Source organism: Quercus robur, chromosome 2 (genome assembly GCF_932294415.1).
Source record: "Quercus robur chromosome 2, dhQueRobu3.1, whole genome shotgun sequence".
Classification (NCBI taxonomy): Eukaryota; Viridiplantae; Streptophyta; class Magnoliopsida; order Fagales; family Fagaceae; genus Quercus; species Quercus robur.
Genome location: NC_065535.1, coordinates 71,302,834 through 71,324,314, shown reverse-complemented (window position 1 = coordinate 71,324,314; position 21,481 = coordinate 71,302,834). Strand labels below are relative to the sequence as shown.

The window sequence follows — 21,481 nt, the reverse complement described above, 5'->3', positions numbered from 1 at the left end:
GTACTAGATAAACTTGGATTTATCTCATGAAATCCAAGTTTGATACTAGGTTCATTTTACAGTCCTTTTATGCTATGATCAAGACTCAATTCAATAAATCCATTAAATTTTTTAGAATTGATAATGGTGTTGAATTTCAAATGACTGATTTCTTCAAGACTCAGGGAATTATACACCAACATAGTTGTGTTGCCACTCCTCAACAAAATTCTGTTATGGAGAGGAAACATCAACATATTTTGTGTGTTGTAAGAGCCTTAAGAATTCAATTCAATGTTCCTATTGCCTATTGGGGTGACTGCATTCTCACAACAATGCACCTTATCAATAGACTTCCATCCCCTCTTCTTCATGACAAAACTCCCTTTGAATTGCTTTATGGCAAAGTCCCTGATTATAGTTCTCTTAGAGTTTTTGGTTGTTTGTATTTTGCATCTACATTGGCTTATAATAGGCCTAAATTTGATCCTAAAGCTATCAAATGTGTTTTCTTGGGTTATCCTTTTGCTATTAAGGGATATAAATTACTCGATTTACATTCTAAAAGGAATTTTATCTCGAGGGATGTTACTTTTCATGAGTCCATCTTTCCTTTTCAGTCCATTCCTTCCTCAACATTCCTTTCTCCTTCTGATCCTTTATATTAGATTTGCACTCCTAATGCTCCACCTTTACCTGTAGGAGATCTTATTCAACATTCTAAGTTTGTTCCTCTTGTTGATGATCCTTCCTCTTGTTGATGATCCTTCCTCTAATTAAGTTGATGATCCCGCATCTCATTCTTAAAGATCATTTTTCTGATCTTCCAGAAGAACTATATGTTTACTTACCTAATGATATAGTTGATGATCCTACCTTGCATCCTAATCTGATCCCTCCTTCTCTGTCCACTCCTTCTGCTCCCTCACTTAGAAGGTCTACCAGAGTGTCCAAACCTCCTCCATATCTTCAATCCTACAAATGCAACACAATTTCAACTAGGTATCCTATTGCTAACTTTGTTTCTTCTCACAAGTTATCACCTAGCTATTCTCATTTCTGCAATAGCATTTCTGCTCTTAAAGAACCTTAGTTTTACCATCAAGATGTTGGTGATCGTAATTGGGAAACTACTATGGCAGCAGAAATTGAGGACTTAGAACAAAATCATGCTTGGTCTACTATTCCTTTGCTACCCAACAAAAAGGTTGTTGGATGTAAGTGGGTATTTCGAATCAAGTACAAAGTTGATGGCAGTATAGAGAGGTATGAGGCTCGCCTTGTGGCCAAAGGGTATACTTAGCAAGAAGGGCTGGACTATACTGCAACATTCTCTTTAATGGCTAAAATGGTCACAGTTAAGCTTTTCTTGGCTTTAGCTGTTGTGTAAGGCTGGGATCTTCAACAATTAGATGTCAACAATACAATTCTTAATGGTGATCTCTATGAAGAAGTGTACATGTCTCTTCCTCCAGGTTTGCACAACAAGGGGGAGATGGGTAGCAAGGGGGAGATGGTTTGCAAGTTGCATAAATCATTATATGGACTTAAGCAAGTTTCAAAGTAGTGGTTTTTAAAATTTTCAACCACTATATTGTAGAATGGCTTTGTATAGTCTAAACCAGACTATTCCTTGTTCATTAGGTAGCATGGTAAGCTTTTTATAGCACTTCTTGTTTATGTTGATGACATACTCATTGCTAGTAACGATCCTAAAGCTGTGGAAGATCTCAAGTTGCATCTGGATAGCATTTCAAGTTAAAGGATCTAGGCAATTTGAAATATTTCTTGGGTTTGGAAGTTGAAAAATCACAAAAGGGTATCTCATTGTGTCAAAGAAAGTATGCCCTTGAAATTGTTCATGATGTTGGGATGCTTGGATGTAAACTTGCTAGAACTATGGAAGTTAATTTAAAGTGAAGCAAGGATGATGTGGAGTTATTACATGATGTTGGGATGTATAGAAGGTTAATAGGTAAACTACTGTTCTTAACCATCACTAGGCCAGATATTACACACTCTGTGCATAGGTTAAGTCAATTTATGTCTAAACCTAGAAAGCCTCATTTAAAGGCAGCATATAGAATCATTCAATATATCAAAGGAACTGTAGGTCAAGGGTTATTGTTTCCATCAAACTTTTCACTACATATAAAGGCCTTTGCAAATGCAGATTGGGCAGCTTGCCTTGATTCTAGAAGGTCTATTACAGGTTTTTGTGTATTCTTGGGTGACTCATTGATCTCCTGGAAGTCTAAGAAGCAGCATACTGTCTCTAGATCCACTACTAAAGCTGAATATAGATCAATGACTATGGTTGTATGTGAAGTGACTTGGATTCTCTACTTGCTAAAGGATTTGAGTGTAAAACATGATAAGGTTGCTTTATTGTTCAGTGACAGTAAGGTAGCAATTCACATAGGGTCTAATCCTGTGTTCCATGAGTGTACAAAGCATATTGAAAAAGATTGTCACATTGTGAGAGATAAGGTGCAAGATGGAGTTATAAGGTTGATGAATATTAGGAGTCAATCTTAATTGGTAGACTTGTTAATAGAGGCCTTGAACTTGAATCAATTTTCAGCCTTAATTGTCAAGATGAGAATCTTGAATATTCATTCCAATAGTGCCCATCTTGAGGGAGAGTATCAGAGATCAAGGTAACAGCAAGAAGACTCAGCACAATAAGAAGAGTCAGAGCAGAATTATAGAAGTGCAGATAGTCATGGTTAAATGACTTGTAGCTTTGGTCTTTGTATTGTATATAGCTTCAACTGTGTGTAGTTTAGTGACTTTAGTCAATCTTGTAAATAGCTTTAGTAATGCACGTGAGTGTGCACGTGTGTGCTTTATTTTTTCTATTAAGGAGTTGTTGTGTTTGTTAAGTTAGTTAGTTAGTCTCTGATTGTATATAAGGATCAAAGCCACATATCATTAAGCAAGTTAATGAGATTTTTCACTCTTAACAATCACAAGGTGAGAGGGATCATGTGTTGAGTTAGTTCCAAACTGGTCAATCTCTAGTTCTTGTAGCCACTGACATTGCAGCTTGAGGGCTAGATATGAAAGACATCAGGTTGGGGACTATTTATTTTATAGTCACATTATCTAGGTTTTGGTATTGCATTCTATGGTACATTATTTTCCAAGGATCAAAATTTTGGGCAACGATGTTAAGAGTATACTCAGAGATCAACAGAGTATTGCTAAGAACAAGGTTCAAATGCTAGATGTCAACGGCTAGTTCACAACGGCTACTTCAGATATTCACCAGAACGGTGTCATTCTATTTAACACAAAGTTGTAAATCTATTTAATGACACGCTGCATTTTGTTTGTATGTTATTAACTCATTGATACGTTGCGTTACATATAGCTGTTGTTGGTTAGTTAGCTCAGTTCATTAGGTAGTTGATTGTAGTTGTTTAGTTCCTAATTTCACTCCAAATTTCACGTATCAATCTCGTGATTTCAGGGATCTCTGATTAGGCAGTTATTGATTCTCTAGTATTATATATATTGTACATTAGTGTAATGAATGATAGTGTGGTATTATTCCAGAAAATTCCAATTCTCTCTTCGTCTCTCTCAAACTTCTTCTCTCTAATTTCCTCTCTTTCTCTTTGAGTGTTTTATTGGAAAACTTCCATTGTTGAAGCATTTTCAAGCCTAGTTCAAAGCTTTTCATGGTATCAGAGCTACTTTGATCCAAAGTTGTATAGATCCAACAATGGCAGAAACTACTTCAGCACCAACCTCTACTATTATGTCTTCAACCTCCACAACCATGTCTTCAATTTCTTCATCTACTTCCATCGATCTCACTAATCAGCCTCTGCTACTACTGTCAAACATGTCAAACATGATGACAGTCAAACTTGACTCTTCCAATTACATTGTTTGGAAGCATCAAATTTCGATGGTGTTGGAAACATACTCTATGTTTGAGATTCTTGATGAAGTTTCACTTACTCCTGAGAAATTTCTCAAGGATCTCACTGGTACTGTTACTTCAGTGTTTAATCCAGATTATCTCATCTGGAAATCAAAGGAAAAGGCTTTACTTACCTTTATCAGTTCTACCCTCACTCCTTCAGTTTTAGCTATAACTGTTGGTTGTTCATCTGCTCGAGAGGTATGGAAGGTTCTTGAAAATAGATTCTCCTCAATTTCAAGGTCACATGTGATGAACCTCAAGGAAGAACTGCATAATGTGAAGAAAGGATTTGATTCTGTAGATGTCTATCTACAGAAAATTAAGGTGATAAGAGACAAACTCATGGCAGTAGGTGTTATCTTGGATGATGAAGAGCTACTTCATGTAGCAATTAAAGGTCTTCCCAAAGAATTCAGTGCATTCAGGTTTGCAATTAGAACCAGAAGCACAATATTAAGCTTTGATGAGTTGGCTACTCTGTTGAATGTAGAAAAGGAGTCATTGAATGAAGGCATTGAGATCAAAGACTCTACCTTTGCAATGTCAGTAAATACCACACCAAGATTCAACAATACTGGTGGTTATAATACCTTCAATCAGTCAAGTAATAGAGGTAGAGGAAAAGGCAACAATGCAAGAGGTAGAGGCAGAGGTTAAGGTCCATCATCCAACCACTTCAATCATTTTTCACCATCACAATCTCCAGGTTCTAATGGAAGATCAGAAAGGCCAATCTGCCAAATTTGTGGTAAAGCAAGTCATCTAGCTATTGACTGCTACCACAGAATGGATTATGCCTACCAAGGCAAACATCCACCTACAAAGTTGGCTGCTATGGCTACCTCTTCCAACTCTTTGATGACTCAGGAGCAACCTTGGCTGGCAGACAGTGCATCCACTAACCATGTCACCTCTAGCCTCAATCACTTAAGCTTTCCCAAACCCTATACTGGCCAGGAGCATCTCACAGTGGGCAATGGACAGAACTTACCTATCACTCATATAGGTAACTCTCTAATCCCTTCTTCTAATTCTACTCTTCAGCTTAAAAATGTGTTAAGAGTCCCTTCCATTGCTTCTAATCTTGCTTCAGTTCACAAAATCTGCCATGATAATAACTGTTAGTGTTATTTTGATGAAAACACCTTGTTAATTCAGGCCTTGGCCACGGGGAAAGTTCTCTACAAGGGCAGGAGTGAAGGTGGTGTTTACCTCATCTATCCTCACAAGGCCATTGCACTTCTTTCTAACAAATTGTGCAATTCTGTCAAGCTTTCTTCTTCTAGTTGGTCTTTGTGGCACAGTAGGCTTAGCCATCCTAGTGCTCAAACTCTTAGACTTTTGTTGATAAATAATGGTCTGTCTTGTAATAATAGTGCTAATTTTGTCAATTCTTGTATTCACTGTCTTCATGGCAAAATGCACAAACTACTATTTCCTAGTTCAAGATTTGTAGCAACTTCTCCTTTTGAACTTGTACATACTGATTTGTGGGGTTCTGCACCTCTTGATTCAATAAGTGGCTACAAATATTATGTCATTTTTGTTGATCATTACACTCGTTTTACATAGCTTTACTTGCTCACTAACAAATCAGAAGTTTATTCTAAATTTTTCTTGTTCCATGCTATGGTTAAAACACAATTCTCTACAAACATTAAAACTCTTAGATCAGATGGTGGTGGTGAGTATACCTCTAAATCTTTTGAGTCTTTTCTGTCTTCCCATGGAATTCACCATCAAATTTCTTGTCCTTATCCACCTCAACAGAATGGTCGTTTTACATAGCTTTACTTGCTCACTAACAAATCAGAAGTTTATTCTAAATTTTTCTTGTTCCATGCTATGGTTAAAACACAATTCTCTACAAACATTAAAACTCTTAGATCAGATGGTGGTGGTGAGTATACCTCTAATTCTTTTGAGTCTTTTCTGTCTTCCCATGGAATTCACCATCAAATTTCTTGTCCTTATCCACCTCAACAGAATGGGTTGGTAGAGAGAAAACATAGACACTTAATTGAGACTGTTATCACTCTTCTTTCTCAAGCTTCTTTACCTTCCACATACTGGTCTTTTGCTGTTTAGTCTACCTTAACCTTGATCAATCTCCTTCCAACTCCAACTTTAGGTCTTTTGTTTCCTTGGTTCAAACTTTATGGTCAACACCCTGATATCACTTCCCTCAAGATTTTTGGCTGTGCATGTTACCCTTTTCTCAGACCATACACTAAACACAAGCTAGAGCATAGGACCACAGAATGTCTCTTTTTGGGATATTTCACCGTGTCTAAGGGTTACTTGTGTCTTGATTTACTCACTCACAAGCTGTGTACTTGCAGGCATGTCTTGTTCAATGAAACCAAGTTTTCTTTTTCTGCTCTGTCTTCTGTTTCCCCTTCTACTCCACCTAATTCAGACACTTGGTTATCCAATTTGTTATACTTGCACTCTTCTAATCAGTCCTCTATTCTAGGACCCTATTCTACTCCTATGTCACACTCCACAAATCCTAGTCCTATTCCTTCATCTCATCCTACTTGTCTTTTTCCCCAATCTGATACTTCCACAAACTCTGAACCATTTGCTTCTATTCCTGCTGCTATATCTCCACCTGCCTCTATCTCTCATCCTACACCTCCACTCCCTTCTATTTCTATCACTTCAACATCTTTACAGTCTATTCCCAATATTTATGTTCCCAATGAATCTTCAGCTCCTGCTGCCACTGCATCTTCCATTGTTCCTGTGAATGTCCATCCTATGACTACTAGATCAAAGAATGGCATTTCCAAGCAAAATTGTGTTATAAGGCTGTGCTTGACTATACTCACACTGAGCCCCCTTCCTATAGAATTGCTTGTAAGTTTCCTCAATGGATTACGGCCATGGATGAGGAATTTTCTGCTTTACAAAGACAGAAGACTTGGTCTCTTGTTCCTGCTATGCCTGGCATCAATTTAGTGAGTTGCAAGTGGGTGTATAAGCTGAAATTACACAGTGATGGCACCATTGCTCGTTATAAAGCCAGACTGGTTGCCAAGGGTTTTCACCAACAGGTAGGTGTGGACTACACAGAGACATTTAGTCCAGTTGTGAAACCAGCTATTGTGAGACTTGTACTTTCCATTGCTGTGAGTTTTAATTGGCCTCTCAGACAGTTGGATGTCTCTAATGCCTTCCTCCATGGTTTTCTCAAGGAAGAAGTGTATATGGAACAACCTCAAGGCTATGTGGATCAACAATTTCCTCATCATGTCTGTAGATTACACAAATTTTTGTATGGCTTAAAACAGGCCCGAAAAGCCTGGTTTGACAGATTTACCTCTCAATTGTTACATCTTGGATTTGAAGCTTCCATGGCAGACTCTTCCTTATTTGTGTTTCACTCTCATCAGACCATCATTTATCTCCTTGTATATGTGGATGATATTATAATCACAGGAAATTCTTCTTCACAAGTATCTCATCTTGTCACTGCTCTTAGTAAAGCCTTTGAGCTTAAGGATTTGGGTGCTCTCTCTTATTCCTTAGGCATTTAGATTGTGCCTTCCAAGTTTGGTCTCACTTTGTGCCAATCCAAGTATGCCTCTGATGTACTTCATAGATTCAAGATGGAAAATTCTAAACCTACCAAAACCCCTTGTTGCCTAAATGTACGTCTTACTCCTTTTGATGGTTCTGTTTTGGTTAATCCCTCTGAGTACAGAAGTATGATGGGTGCTCTCCAATATTTGACTTTCACACGCCCTGATTTGGCTTTTAGTGTCCATCAGCTATGCCAATTTATGAATCCTCCTACTACTTCTCATTTGGAGGCAACCAAGCGTGTTCTTCATTATGTGAGGGGTACTTTACATTTTGGGATTCATCTTGCCCCTGGTCCACTTACCTTCTCTGCCTTCTCCGACGCAGATTGGGCTAGAGACCCCACTGACAGGAAGTCTACCACTGGGATGTTGGTTTTCCTTGGTTTAAGCCCCATTTTTTGGTCTTCCAAGAAACAACCCACTGTCTCCTGTTCTTCCACAGAGGCAAAGTATCATGCCTTGGCTTCCACTGTGGTAGAGTTAGCTTGGCTTCGCACTCTGTTTAAGGAGCTTAAGCTTGATGAATCCTGTGATATCAATGGGCTGAAAGTCTCGGGCGTTGATGAGTTTGTGACTGAATCCTGAGAAAATGAACAGAAAATCAGAGGAGACCGGTGGAAGCCAGCCAAGACACCTCCGATGGTAAAGTTAGCCTTTTTGTGATTCCCAGTAAATTGGAAGTCTTAGAATCAGAATCCCTTACTCTTTCGTTGGCGAGCGTTTATATAGCATGCAGGGAGCGGTTACTTGTTTGGTAACCATTCCTATTGTTGAGGAGTCCAAAAGGCTTGGAGGTAACTTCCATAACTGCTATGGAAGTTAGATTATTTGAGTCTGCATTCCACAACGGTTGGACTTGACTAGCGACGATTCGTTTTCTCTCACACTTGGTGGAGACATGTTCGTCCAAGGCTAAACATGTTCATGGTGCAGTAATCTCGTCCGTCCTATAAGGACGGACGGACGAGGTTAAACTCGGACGAGGATCTCCCTTCTTCCTCTCTTTTCTTTGGACGACGCCTATGGATGAGACAAGACTTGAACGGATTTTCATTGCACATCAAAGCTATTTCTTCCTCATGTTCCCATCCTTTGGTGCGATAATAACTTTGTTATTGCCTTTGCCTCTAATCCTGTATTTCATTCCAGAACCAAACACATAGAGGTTGATTATCACTATGTGAGGGGTTGTGTTCTTTGTAGCACTTTGGGGATCAAATTCATCTCTAGTCGTGACAATTTTGCTGACATTTTCATGAAACCCTTACCTGGTCCTCATTTTCTGGTTCTACGCAGCAAACTCTTAGCTGCCACTGCCTCGAGTTTGAGGGGGGATGTTAAGAGTATACTCAGAGATCAACAGAGTATTGCTAAGAACAAGGTTCAAATGCTAGATGTCAACGGCTAGTTCACAACGACTACTTCAGATATTCACCAGAATGGTGTCATTCTATTTAACACGAAGTTGTAAATCTATTTAATGAAACATTGCATTTTGTCTGTATGTTATTAACTCATTGATACGTTGCATTTCATATAGTTGTTGTTGGTCAGTTAGCTCAATTCATTAGGTAGTTGATGGTAGTTGTTTAGTTCCTAATTTCACGGATCAATCCCGTGATTTTAGGGATCTCTAATTAGGCAGTTATTGATTCTCTGGTAATATATAAATTGTACATCAGTGTAACGAATGATAATGTGGTATTATTCCAGAAAATTCCAATTCTCTCTTCGTCTCTCTCAAACTTCTTCTCTCTAATTTCCTCTCTTTCTCTTTGAGTGTTTTACTGGAAAACTTCCATTGTTGAAGCATTTTCAAGCTTAGTTCAAAGCTTTTCAAATGATAAATCCTGAAACAATATCTACTACATATTATGGGGTATCGGTTTAAGTCTTTTATGAACCCTCATCCCCTGAGAATTTTTAAAACACATTACGTGGTTGAAGTTTTAATTGTAGCTTAATGAAATTTCAGTTAATTATGAATGCACTGAAAAGGATAAAGCTTGTCAAAGAGTAAAATATCTTACATCCCAAAAATTGATTGTATCTAGCTTCTACTTTGGCTATGTTGGAAATTGAAGTGAGAATATACATTCATTTTGCATGACATTGATTACTTAGAGAGTAGGAGAATCAAATATTTGTAGTTTATCTATTTATTATATTGGTGTGTGTGTGACTCATAGTAGTATGTTGAAGTGACTATTTGAAGTATGTTATGACGCTTTTAACTTCTAAGTTAATAAAGGCCCATTTGATAGATGAGTTTGAGTAACATTGTTTGCATTTTTTTGAAATATGTGTGGGTGAAAAAGTGTGTGAAAATACGTGTAATGTTGTTTAAAAACTGAAAACATGTTGCTAAGATACTCTACCAAACGGGGCCTAAAAAACCAGAAAAGAAAAGGTTGTATCCTCATTTTCCCTGTATTATTGTGTCCTGGGGTAAAAAATCATGTTAAGGATTAGTTATAGTTTCTGTCACAGGGTGGTTATCAACTATGATTTCCCTACTAGAGTGGAGGATTATGTTCATAGGATTGGAAGGACAGGGAGGGCAATGCCATTGGTTTGGCTTACACATTCTTCGATGACCAGGATGCCAAGTATGCTTTAGATCTCATCAAAGTTTTGGAAGGGGCAAATCAGCGTGTCCCTCCAAAAATTCGTGATATGGATTCTCGTGGTGGTGGGATGATGGGCAAGTCCAGATGATAGGGTTCTGGTTTTGGTTTTGGTGGTCGTGATGGGGGTCCGGGTGGACGTAACGATTCGAGTTATGGTGGAAGAGGTCGTGGATATGATAATGAGTCACGTGAGAGGTATGGAGCTTTTTTTTTTCTTTTTTTTTTTAATTCTTTTTTTAACCACTAATTGGTGCATTTAAATTTATATATTGGGTTTGATGCCTCTAGAGAATGAAGTCCTCCCATTGTACCATGGTACAATTACTATTTCAGCCTACCAATTTGTTTGCATGATTTTGTATTTGTCAATATTTACCGGTATAATATGCATAAATTGGAATTTTACCTGATTTTTTTTTATCTGCATTTTTGGATTTCATAGTGCACAGTGGAAGTGTTTTCCTTTTTTCTTTGTTATTGTGGCCACAACTTTTTGGTGGGGGGTAAAACCAATTCAATTAGGTCTTTTAATTTCAAAAGCCTCTCTCTCCCTCTCTCTCTCTCTCTCTCTCTCTCTCTCTCTCTCTCTCTCGATATATATATATATATATATATATATATATATAGTGGGTTGGGGAAGCATTCAGTCAGGACTTTGTTTCAAACACTTGTTTATTTGTATATATTATTTTTGTGTGTGTTGGACTTCAAATAATAGGAATTAATGTCTGAGTTACCAAAGAAACAAACAAGAGCCATGATAATGTGTTGTTTGCACTTAAAAAGAGAATTTTGAGAAGTAATGTGTGATTTTTTACTATTTGAGACAGGTTTGACTGTGGTAATAACTATGGACAAGATAGAGGTCACAGTCGGAGCCCCAAGGGGCCTGCTTGGGGTGACCGCAATAAAGGTTTGAACCGTGAGCGCAATCGTAGTCGTGAGTGCAGCCCGCCACGCAGTTTTCACCAGGCAATGATGGAAAGGAGTCGGCCATCCTCACCACCTCATCACCAGCATGGGTAGCCTTATAATAGTGAGAATGCAAGGGAATGCAAGGATTCACCACAAGGGTGGGGAAGATCCTTAGGTAGTGGGAAGGATGATAGGGGATTTGCCAATGGATCTCTTTCTTTTATTTTGGGGAAGAAGAAGAGGAAGGCATGATACCTCAAGATGATGATGACATGTACCGTATAGCTAATGAAGATGCCCATTGTTCCCCTTGAACAATAATAGTTTGAGGGGTACTTTAAAATGGTTTGAGAATGTTTTCTAACGCTGTTGTTTTTGCTTTGGCTTAGTGTTGTAAGTGGAAGTAGGGCTTGTAACTAGGGCTTGGAACAGAGAACCTATTTATTCTTGATTTTGGTTTTGTTTTTTCCCTTTAATTTAACCCCAAATTTGTTCATAATCTTTGTAATTTGATAAATGCATGTGAAATTTTGAGCAATTGATGTTGGCCATGATGCTCTATTGTTTTTTTATTGGTGTTTGGTAGCTAATTTTTTGTATTGTGTTTGTAATATGTGTAAATCTATGATGAATGTGTAATTTTGGTTGATGCATAAATCTAGTTTGAATGGGGAAATCAGATCAGTGTAAAGGACATTCAAATCAGTTGAATGTATAATTTGGGTTGTGAAATGTAGAGAGTTTATGGATTGAACTGAATTGGTTAAATGTGTAAAATTTGGCAATTGATAGTTTGTTTGGGTCTTGGTAGTTGATAGTGAATTGGCTGAATGTGTAAGAAAGAACGAAAGAAAAAAAAATTAAATGAAATACAAATAGAGAATAGGGGCTAATGTAGGTATGTGTAAATAGTGGATTAAGGGTTGCTTAGATTTGGCTAAAGCTGTATTGAATTGATGCTAGTAGTCTTAGGCTAAGTAAGAGAACAACGATCGTTATTACTTGGAACAATAAGTAGGAGCAGAACTTCATACTTTCTAAAAATATTAGCAATAAAATTATCTACGTTTAGAGTGTGCTCTTAAGAGGGCTACTATGAGTTTGGTCCTTTGTAGTTGAAAAGCCTTTTTCATAACCGCTAAGGCAAGCCAAGATAGATTATTGTTGAGATAATTATCCACTTCACAGTGCGTTTGGATGGAGGGTTGGAGAGGGAAGGCGATGAGGGTGTTTAATTGACCTCATTTGAATTTTTTAAAGGCTGGGGGGGATAGGATTTGAGAAGATTTGGAGTGGTAAGCAACCGCTTCAAATCCCTCATTTTTATTTCTTCCAAATTTGAGGATTTGGAGGGGAAAGGTTCCATCTATATTAGAAAATTATAAATTATCAATTTTACTCATAATTATGATGTCAATTCATATCTATTTCTTTAAATTGAACAAAAAATGGGTATAATTTTTTTATAACCAAGAGTTGCCATTTGGTTATAGATCTAGGAACCAACTTGAATCCCAATAGAAAAGGTCTGATACCAAACTAGGTTCGGAGTTAAGATACACTCTTAGGAAAATGTTTGGAACCCAAAACTACCCGAACGTAGTTGAGTCTCACTTGTATTATTGAATTACACTAAAACATATTTTACTAAGTTTCCCCTAAAGCATGCATCTATTCCTTAATCCTAGCCTCTAAACTAATATGCTGAAATTCCCGAACTGTGCGTCGTTTTTTTTTTTTTTTTTTTTTTTTTTTTCCTTCAAAAAATTGGATATTTTGATAGAAAGAGAGTTCTTTTGTTTCAAAATCTGAATAATATTTGTTACTTGAAGGGGCTCTTTCATGCATTTCTTTATTGAAAGGGGTCACTCTCTTCGAATTATAGCAAGTGATAGATTTGGAAATAATCTCTTTATTCAAAGTGGATTATTTTTTATTCCATTTCTGTATTATTTATAAATTCAATCACACAAAAGGAAAACAACCTAGCTAAAAGAATTGCAAAAGAGTAGAAAACATAAACATTATTACCAACCAAATGTGTAAACATGTGAACATCCAAGTACATGAATATCCAAACATATTGACATGTGAGCATCAAATAGTTGGATGGATCTTTAATTGGAGTTAATGCTTAAGTCTTATGAGAGAGAGTCATTAATTCAAGTGAAGTATTCAGTAAGTGTTGGACATCTTCCCTTATTAAATTTAAGGCAAAGTTTGGCTACAAACTTAGTTGTAGCATAATGCTATAACTCCATTAAAAAAATTAACATGACTAGATATTTTAGAAATCTAACTGTTGAATTCCATGTTCTTTATGTTCTTAACACATGTCAACTTTCTAGCCAATTGGATGTTATTTACTATTAGATCTATAAACTAATTAATTTTGTATAATTTTAGACTACAAAAACTTGAAGTTTAAATATTTGATTGATGATATAATTATTGATCTTTGATCTTCTTGAAATTTTGCAAGCATGGAAGATATAAGAAGAAAATGTAATTCAATGGTGGATTTGTCAAAATTCACATTCAATAAAAAAAAAATATTGAATGGAGTTGTAGCCTTAGGCTACAACCAAGTTTGCTGTTAAATTTGGTCCTAAACTTAATTGATTTACTTAGATGAGTTCTTGTCACTTTGAAAAATGTTCTTGCATGTTTAGTTAGTCATTAATGTTCATCATCATCTATATTACTTAAATTCTAACCTCAAAATATTTTAGAGAAAGTATGACTTTTAATCACCATCAACGAATGATTTTTCCCTTAATAAAATTTTAATTTTAATTTTTAGTTTGATTGGGAATTGATTCATATTTGATTAAATCATTTAAGTTTTGATTGACTTAAATCTTGATATGATTCCAATTAAATCTAACTTATTAAACATAATCTATATAATTTATAATAGCTGAAAATGTTTGATTATAGTTGATTTATTAATATTTTGCCACATAAACTTTGGTAGTCCCACAATTTTACACATCATTTTTTATTAATTAATTTATTATGTCAAAATGAGAGTTTTAAACTGATTAATACTCAGCAAACTAAAGAGTTTTAAATCAACTACTACTTAGCAACATGGGGACTTTTAAACTGACTACTACTTAGCAACATAGAGAGTTTTAAACCAATTACTACTCAACAACATAAATAATTTTAAACTAAACTAAAAACGTTTGACTATTAGTTGATCTTCTAATATTTTGCCACATACGCTTTGGTAATCTCACAGTTTTACACATAATTTATTTAATTATTAGGCCTATTAGGTCTTATAGGTGTATAGATTTGTTAGCAATCACGAGAGCACAAATTTGTCTAGAAATAGATCATAGTTTTTATTTTTTATTTTTTTATTTGATAAATAAGAAAAATGTATATTCAAAAAGCTTCCTCATGTAGAAAAAGCACAAGGCAGAGCAAAGATTACAGAAAAAGAAACAAACAGATAGAAAATGCTAATTACAAAGGAGAAAACTAAAGAACAAAGGGAGAGAATCACTAGAAGTGAGTCCCCAAGCCCTAGACCATTCAAAAAAGAGAACCACTAAAAGAAGCAAGCAATTGATCATCAGATTTGTCCATGTCCTCAAAAGTCCACTAATTTCGCTCCCTCCAAATACACCATATTGTGTAAGTATGATTTGACAATGCTCAAGATACTACAAGTAAGAGTACAAAAACAAGGAAGTTGCAATTTTATGGAATTAGATTTTAGCAATTTTGACTGATTGGAAGAAAGCTTCGATCGATAATAAGTTAATTATGTAGAATTTATTTTTTGGCCCAATAGCCCATTAGCCCATCAGATGATTAGGGTTTCAACTTTCAAATCTAATTCACCTAATATTCAAAGGAAACCCTAAGACATATTTTTAGAATACTTTGGAGCTTCTCTTTTAAGGGACAAAGTTTCTCTCCAAACTAGTTTAGAGAGAAATCCTTTAAACTTCTCCTATATCTTTTTTTAAGATATGAATTTTGAAAATCTAACTGTTGGATTTAATGTAGTTTATGTTCTTAACACACATGTCAAATTTTATTCAAATTAGATGTTATTTACTATTCAATCAATAAACTTATTTTTTATACATAATTTTAAATTACAAAAACTTGAAATTTAAACATTTGATAGATGACATAGCTATTAATATTTGATTTTCTTGAAATTTTGCAAGAATAGAAGATATAATAAGAACATGCAATCCAATAGTTAGATTTTCAAAATTTACACCCAATAAAAACATATCAGCGAAGTTTGAAAAGTTTCTCTATAAACTAGGACAAAATGGGCTTTTGCCCTTTTTGGGCAAATTAATTAGTCTTTTGCCCTTCTTCCCAAACTAAATAGGGAAATGCCCCTCTTTTGAAAATCGAGTTTCTCAAAATCGAGTTAAAAAAAAAAAATATGGAGCCCTATAGTGACGTTTTTAAGGACCTATAGTGACGTTTTAAAAACATGTAGTGACGTTTTATAACTTGATATCTAGGAAATCGAGTTATAGGCAATTTTATTGCCTATAACTTGATTTCATGGATATCAAGTTACAAAACACCACAACAGGTCCTTATAAACGTCACTATAGGTCCTTGAAAACGTCACTATAGGGTTTAAATCGATTTTGAAAAACTCGATTTTCGAAAGAGGAGCATTTCCCTATTTAGTTTGGGAAGAAGGGCAAAAGGCTAATTAATTTGCCCGAAAAGGGCAAAAGCCCATTTTGTCCCTATAAACTAGTTTGGAGATAAACTTTTTCCCATTTTAAGATAATAAAAAAAGTTCTATGCCTTCTCCTTTAAAGTCACTATTGGAAATCGATCTACATACTATCAAAACCAGTTGATCTGAAGTTGTTGCAAGCCAGTCATCAAAAGTGTTGAATCTAAATCTTTAAGGGTAGTCTTGAAGTTGTAGACTGGAGGATTACGTTGATTCAAAGCTTCAATGGGAATTTGAAGTGTGTGGATTGGGGGTTCATGTTTGGAACAAATCCATATTAGAGAAGTTTGTGGGATTCAGAGCTAAGTTTATTAACTTTAGTTAAATTTACTACGTATTGATATTCTTAACTGTAAATCTCCATTTGATAGTTGATTGTTCATCTTGGAATTGGCCCGCCCAGGTTTTTTACCTTGAAACTAATTTGCTTCATTGGTTTTTTTGGGTCATCATATTATTGTATTATTTACTTTTTTGCTATGGATGATATGTTTGATTATTTGTTTAACCTAAGGCTTGCATAGTTGACCTAATTAATAACTTGGCCTTAAAACTGGTTAAACATTGTTTGTCTTAGGGGTCTAAATCTAACAATACCAAATTGAGATTTTTAAACTGATTAGTGATTACTACTCAACGAACTAAAAAGTTTTAAACCAACTACTGCTTAGCAACATGGAGAGTTTTAAACCAAACCGACTTGCTAATATATATATATATATATAGCACCACTCCAAAAACCCTTTATGCAATTTATCATCTCTATGTCGTTTCTGCTCTTTTATTTCTACAAACCCTTCATCCTCAAGCCGCAAGGTGTTTTTTACATGAGTTTCTCTTTCGTAATTACTTTTGTTTTTCAGAATTTTTCTTTAATATTCCATGTTTGTGTATCTTTTTCATATTTTTATTTCCATCATCCGTGTGTTTGTGTAATATTTTATTAAGAACCAAACTTCTAAATATCATGTTTGATTCTAGAATTTTTACAAATGAAGTAAATGTTAGTTAGAGGTAATTGATGCCACAAAAGTATCTTGATTATTTTCATTCTCATGTTTGACATCTTTGTTTTGTTGGATAAATACTTTGTGCTATAGATTGTTATTTTTGTATCATTATAATAGTATTTAACATTTATTTCTTAATTAAATCTTGATTGATTTATTATGGATGAACTATATATTCGGTCCCTATTCTTTACACCATATTTCAATTTGGTCCTTAACCTTTCAATTATGTCAATTTGGTCCACAACCTTTCGGCACTGTGTCAATTTGGTCCATAACCTTTCAGTACTATATGTCAATTTAGTCCTTGAATGGAAATTAATGACATGGCTAAAGTCCAAAAAAAAAATAGTCTTTGTTGATGTGGCAATAAACTAATTTTTTTATTTTGGCCGTTTGCAACATCATCAATTTTCATCCAAAAGATAACAGTAGAGACTAAATTAGCATAGCACTAAAAAGTTAGGGACCAAATTGACACAATTGAAAGGTTAAAGACTAAATTAAAATATGGTGTAAAGGATAAAAATCAAATACGCAATTTATCCATTTATTAATAGATTATAAATTAACCAATATAATTTAATTTGTTGCATTTAAGGAAAAAAATTTCATCTTCAATTTAAGTGATTAATGTTTTCCCTTTTTAGAATTTTTGAATTCAAATTCAAATTAACATTTAATTAAGAAATCTTCACCATTTAATGCTTTTGTCTTTTCCTTGTTAAATTCACACTAAATATCCTACCAAATGAAGAAAACTTATCCCTAAAAACAAGGAGAATTAAATGTGCATTAATTGAAGAAATTTGATTTGATTTTTTTTTTTGTAATTTTGGTTTTATTGATTAAAGAAAATTAAACAAGTAACAAAAATGCGTTATACATTAAATAAAATTGTACATAATCAAAAATTGGAAACAAAACAAAATTAGGGCTCATGCCCATAATGTCATACACAACTCCCAAATGGCTTGCACTTCTTTTGAGTGGCATATGCCATGATGCCTTGAACGGGATATGCCCAAAATATGGCTTATGCTAGTCCTTGAACGGCACGACCATTAATTTAGGCGTATGCCACTTTGGACAGATTCCTAGAATTAACCAAAAATAATAGAGGAGAATATGGATTATGTTAAAGTTCCATGCCTCAATTTGGTCTATACTTGGTGTGATTTTTTGATGGTCCATTTGTTGAATTTCCAATTGCAACTTAGGGCCTGTTTTGATTAAGGGGGAGGGAGGGGGAGTGGAGGGGAGTAGAGTGGAGTTGGCTGAAAATAGGACACTAACTTTCCAACGATTAAAGTTAAAAAATTAAGTACGATATTCAAAAGTTTGCTCTATCACCTTGAAAATGAGGGAATGGTAGTTTAAGTGATAATAACTTAATTTTACATATTTATATCATTATTAGAAAGCATTATTATAATTATTTTGAGTTAATTCATGCATTTTATAGTTGGTTTTGGAATAATACTAAATAATCAATTTTGTGCTTAATTGAATTTTAATGCATGAATTTGTTTTTGTAGGATGATGAAATTAAATAAGTGGATTTGTGTAAAAAAGAAATCTAATGGACTTTAATTTTACAAGGGCCATGATGAAGTCAAAGAAGGCCAACCCAATTAAATTCAAGTCCAATTGGAGCAAGAAATCAAAGGAAATTTGCACCGAATCCAAGTCCAATTCGGATTAAGATTCCAGCCTATGCACCAGTTAGTATTTAAAGCATAACTTTTGGCTCAGATGTTCAATTGAGATGATTTAAGTTGGGTTGGAAAGATAACTTAAAGGGCTACAACTTTGTGTTTACCAAAAGTCCGAATTCTAAAGTTAAATAGGCCAAAAATGTCAGTTAAGTGAAGCCTAAAAACCTGAGATTTTCTCTAAAGGGAAATTCAACTTGTAATTGGATTCTTTGACCTATTTAAATGCTCTTTAGGGCAAAATTCAGAGGGGGCTGCTGTAGAACATAATTAAGGTTTTTTTTTTAAATTTATTTACAATTTTTAGAGTTTTATTTGTGTTATGTCTTGCTAGAAGCGTTGCTAAGGTAAGGTGTGAAACCCAACCGTTTCTTGGTATGTTCTTAACAATTATTTTATGGTTTTAATGCTTATATTTTTATGTTTTTGATTGTTTTACTTATCTAGAAAACTATTTAATTTTGTATAATTCTTTGATTTATTGTAGACTCCCGGCACGTTAAATGCTCAGTATTCCTTATGAACTAATTCACTTGTTTTGCTTGGCCTAAAATCAATCAATTTCATAAAACTTCCTTAGACAATTAATTCTTGAGTTCTTATTGTTAAATCATCTGACTAAGATCATCTTTCATATGAATTTTAGTTGAGTTATAAAATAAATATTGTTAAGACTACCAATAGGTGTGTTGTGTGTGGAGCCCTAAATCTTAGTACTTTAATATATTGTTATTTTCTCTCAATTTAAATTACCTTTATTAAACCACCAAAAAAAATTTCAAATAAAATTTATTATTTTAGTTTTATTCTCTTGTGGTTTGCTAATCAATTCCCTTCTTCCTGTGAATTCGACCTCAGACTTACTGAGTTATTATTTCGTGACAATCCTGCACTTAGGAGCATTATTTAAGTCGCAATATTAAGGGTTTGTTTTGGCTGAGTTTCGATATGATATTTGTGTATCTCTCAAAATTGTAGAAATAAGAGAAATTATAGCTAAAAGACTGTACCCTAAGGGTTGGTGGACATGATGGCCAGTTGAAAGCTAACCAACATTGAGTTAGATATGAAATTGAGTAATTTCAAGACTGTTGTCTCTAAGTGGCGTACATCACTTAATCACTAGCGTAAAATGGTAATGATTGGTGTATGCCAAATTCGTCAAGGAACTTCATTGGGCTTTGGGATAGGAACTTGATACACGGTGTTGATCATTTTGAAAGGAGATTGAGGCTTTTTCTTCATTTGAATTGGGGACCTTGGGTATAGGTCGGAAAAAAATAGAGTATCCACACTCCTTGCAATCTCTACTATCGCTCACCAACCCATTCCCAAAAGATTATAAAATGAAGTATAGCAAGAGCAAAACAATAAGTTCCCCTGGCCAAAACCTCTTGGTTGATATACATCCATTTCCCATTAAAGAGCATTCACTATAAACATTGAATGAGAATTATCATGTACATATGTTTTGTTTGAAGGAGTTTATTTGAAGCTTTGTTGTGAACAACAATACACATACTTTCTTTGCCTTCAAGATACACCAAGTTTATCGTCTTTTATCTTCTAACTCTGATCAAAGAACTCATATTATAGTATTGTTTAACTATGGATGGATATAATGTTTTTATTATTGTAGAGCTAGTTTCATTTATTGACTACATGTTGGAAGGAGAAATATATTGGCCACAAGAATTTTTTTGAGTTGTTTATCACCAAATAATATAACACTAACTTATATTTGGATATTCTAAGCATATTGATTTTTAGTTAAAATCATTTCATTTTGACTAATTACTACATGGTAATCATTCAGATCATACTGAGATTAGTAATTGTGAACTTTAGTAATATTTATGAGATACATCAATCTCAACTCGCCTTTCTTTTATTTGGCCAAAACTATGTAAATGTGTGAGGTTGTGTTAGTGCATCTCAAAATGTTGATTCAATTGATTTTTTTTCCTCCCTTAAATCGAGGATTTTACAAAGAGTTGATACTTATTTTATTTTCATAACAAAAATAAGAAAACCATTTGATAGAATGTCTCATTTTCATTGATTTGATAAAATGTACATCAATTTGAATGCAACTTAAAACATTACATGACTTGGGTCCTAGATACAATCTAAAAGAAAATTTTCAGGACTTTATTCCTAGTTACATTCTAAAAAGATGAAAACTACATGGATAACCCTAGTCTATGAACTTTTGAGCTAAGTTCGGAGGCTAATTTACAAGGTAGGAAAGTTTTAGACAACCACTTTGCCCAATAAACTTGTCTTCTAAACTATAATGGTCAATTGGCATGTCACATTACTTAAACAATATGTCACAAATACAAAGCATGCCATTTGTTATTGAGAATGGATCAAAACAAAAACTTGAAATTGCAAAGAATATATACAAGCATAAAATGGTGAATCAATAAACAACTACATGATGAATGAAAATGGATTTGAACTTAGCATGTGCTCAAGATAGAAAAGTTTAAAAAGGGAAACATGTGAAGTGATGAACATAGCATATGAACATGATTGAGAACTTAAAAGAAAAACATGTGATCTATGAAAATCATGGATCTAACATATGAACATAATAAAATAATTGAAAGAAAAACATGTTACCACATGTGATTAATGGAAATTTAGGATCAACATGATATATTTCATGAACTATATATGAACAAATGAAAAACACAAAAACAATGTTCAAATACCAACAAGCTTCGATCTTAGCTACTATGGCAACATCACAACAAAATATGTTTGTATATGCAGAACAACATGATAACAATACTAAATTATACTCATATAAAATTTAACAATCAAAAGCCCGGGGGGGTAAAAGTTCACTAGAGCTCTAGAGAAAAGGTAAAGAAAGAATTGGTTGCAAACCAAATCTATAAAGACCGAATACACAAGGACCGTGCTTGTTGCTTCCTTTAGAGCTCTAGGGGAATTAGGGTC

The 21,481-nt window shown here is 34.5% G+C and overlaps 1 protein-coding gene across 1 annotated transcript; it reads left to right on the top strand.

Moving 5' to 3' along the window:
- Positions 1-7,530: 7,530 nt before the first annotated feature.
- LOC126702662 (uncharacterized mitochondrial protein AtMg00810-like) lies at positions 7,531-8,091 on the top strand. The gene has a single exon (XM_050401473.1). It carries the CDS (start codon positions 7,531-7,533, stop codon positions 8,089-8,091), a length of 561 nt encoding a protein of 186 aa, XP_050257430.1.
- Positions 8,092-21,481: the final 13,390 nt, after the last annotated feature.

What these genes read in the sequence shown, in the direction of transcription:
- LOC126702662 (XM_050401473.1), top strand. Translation starts at nt 7,531, where the DNA reads ATGGAAAATTCTAAACCTACCAAAACCCCTTGTTGCCTAAATGTACGT.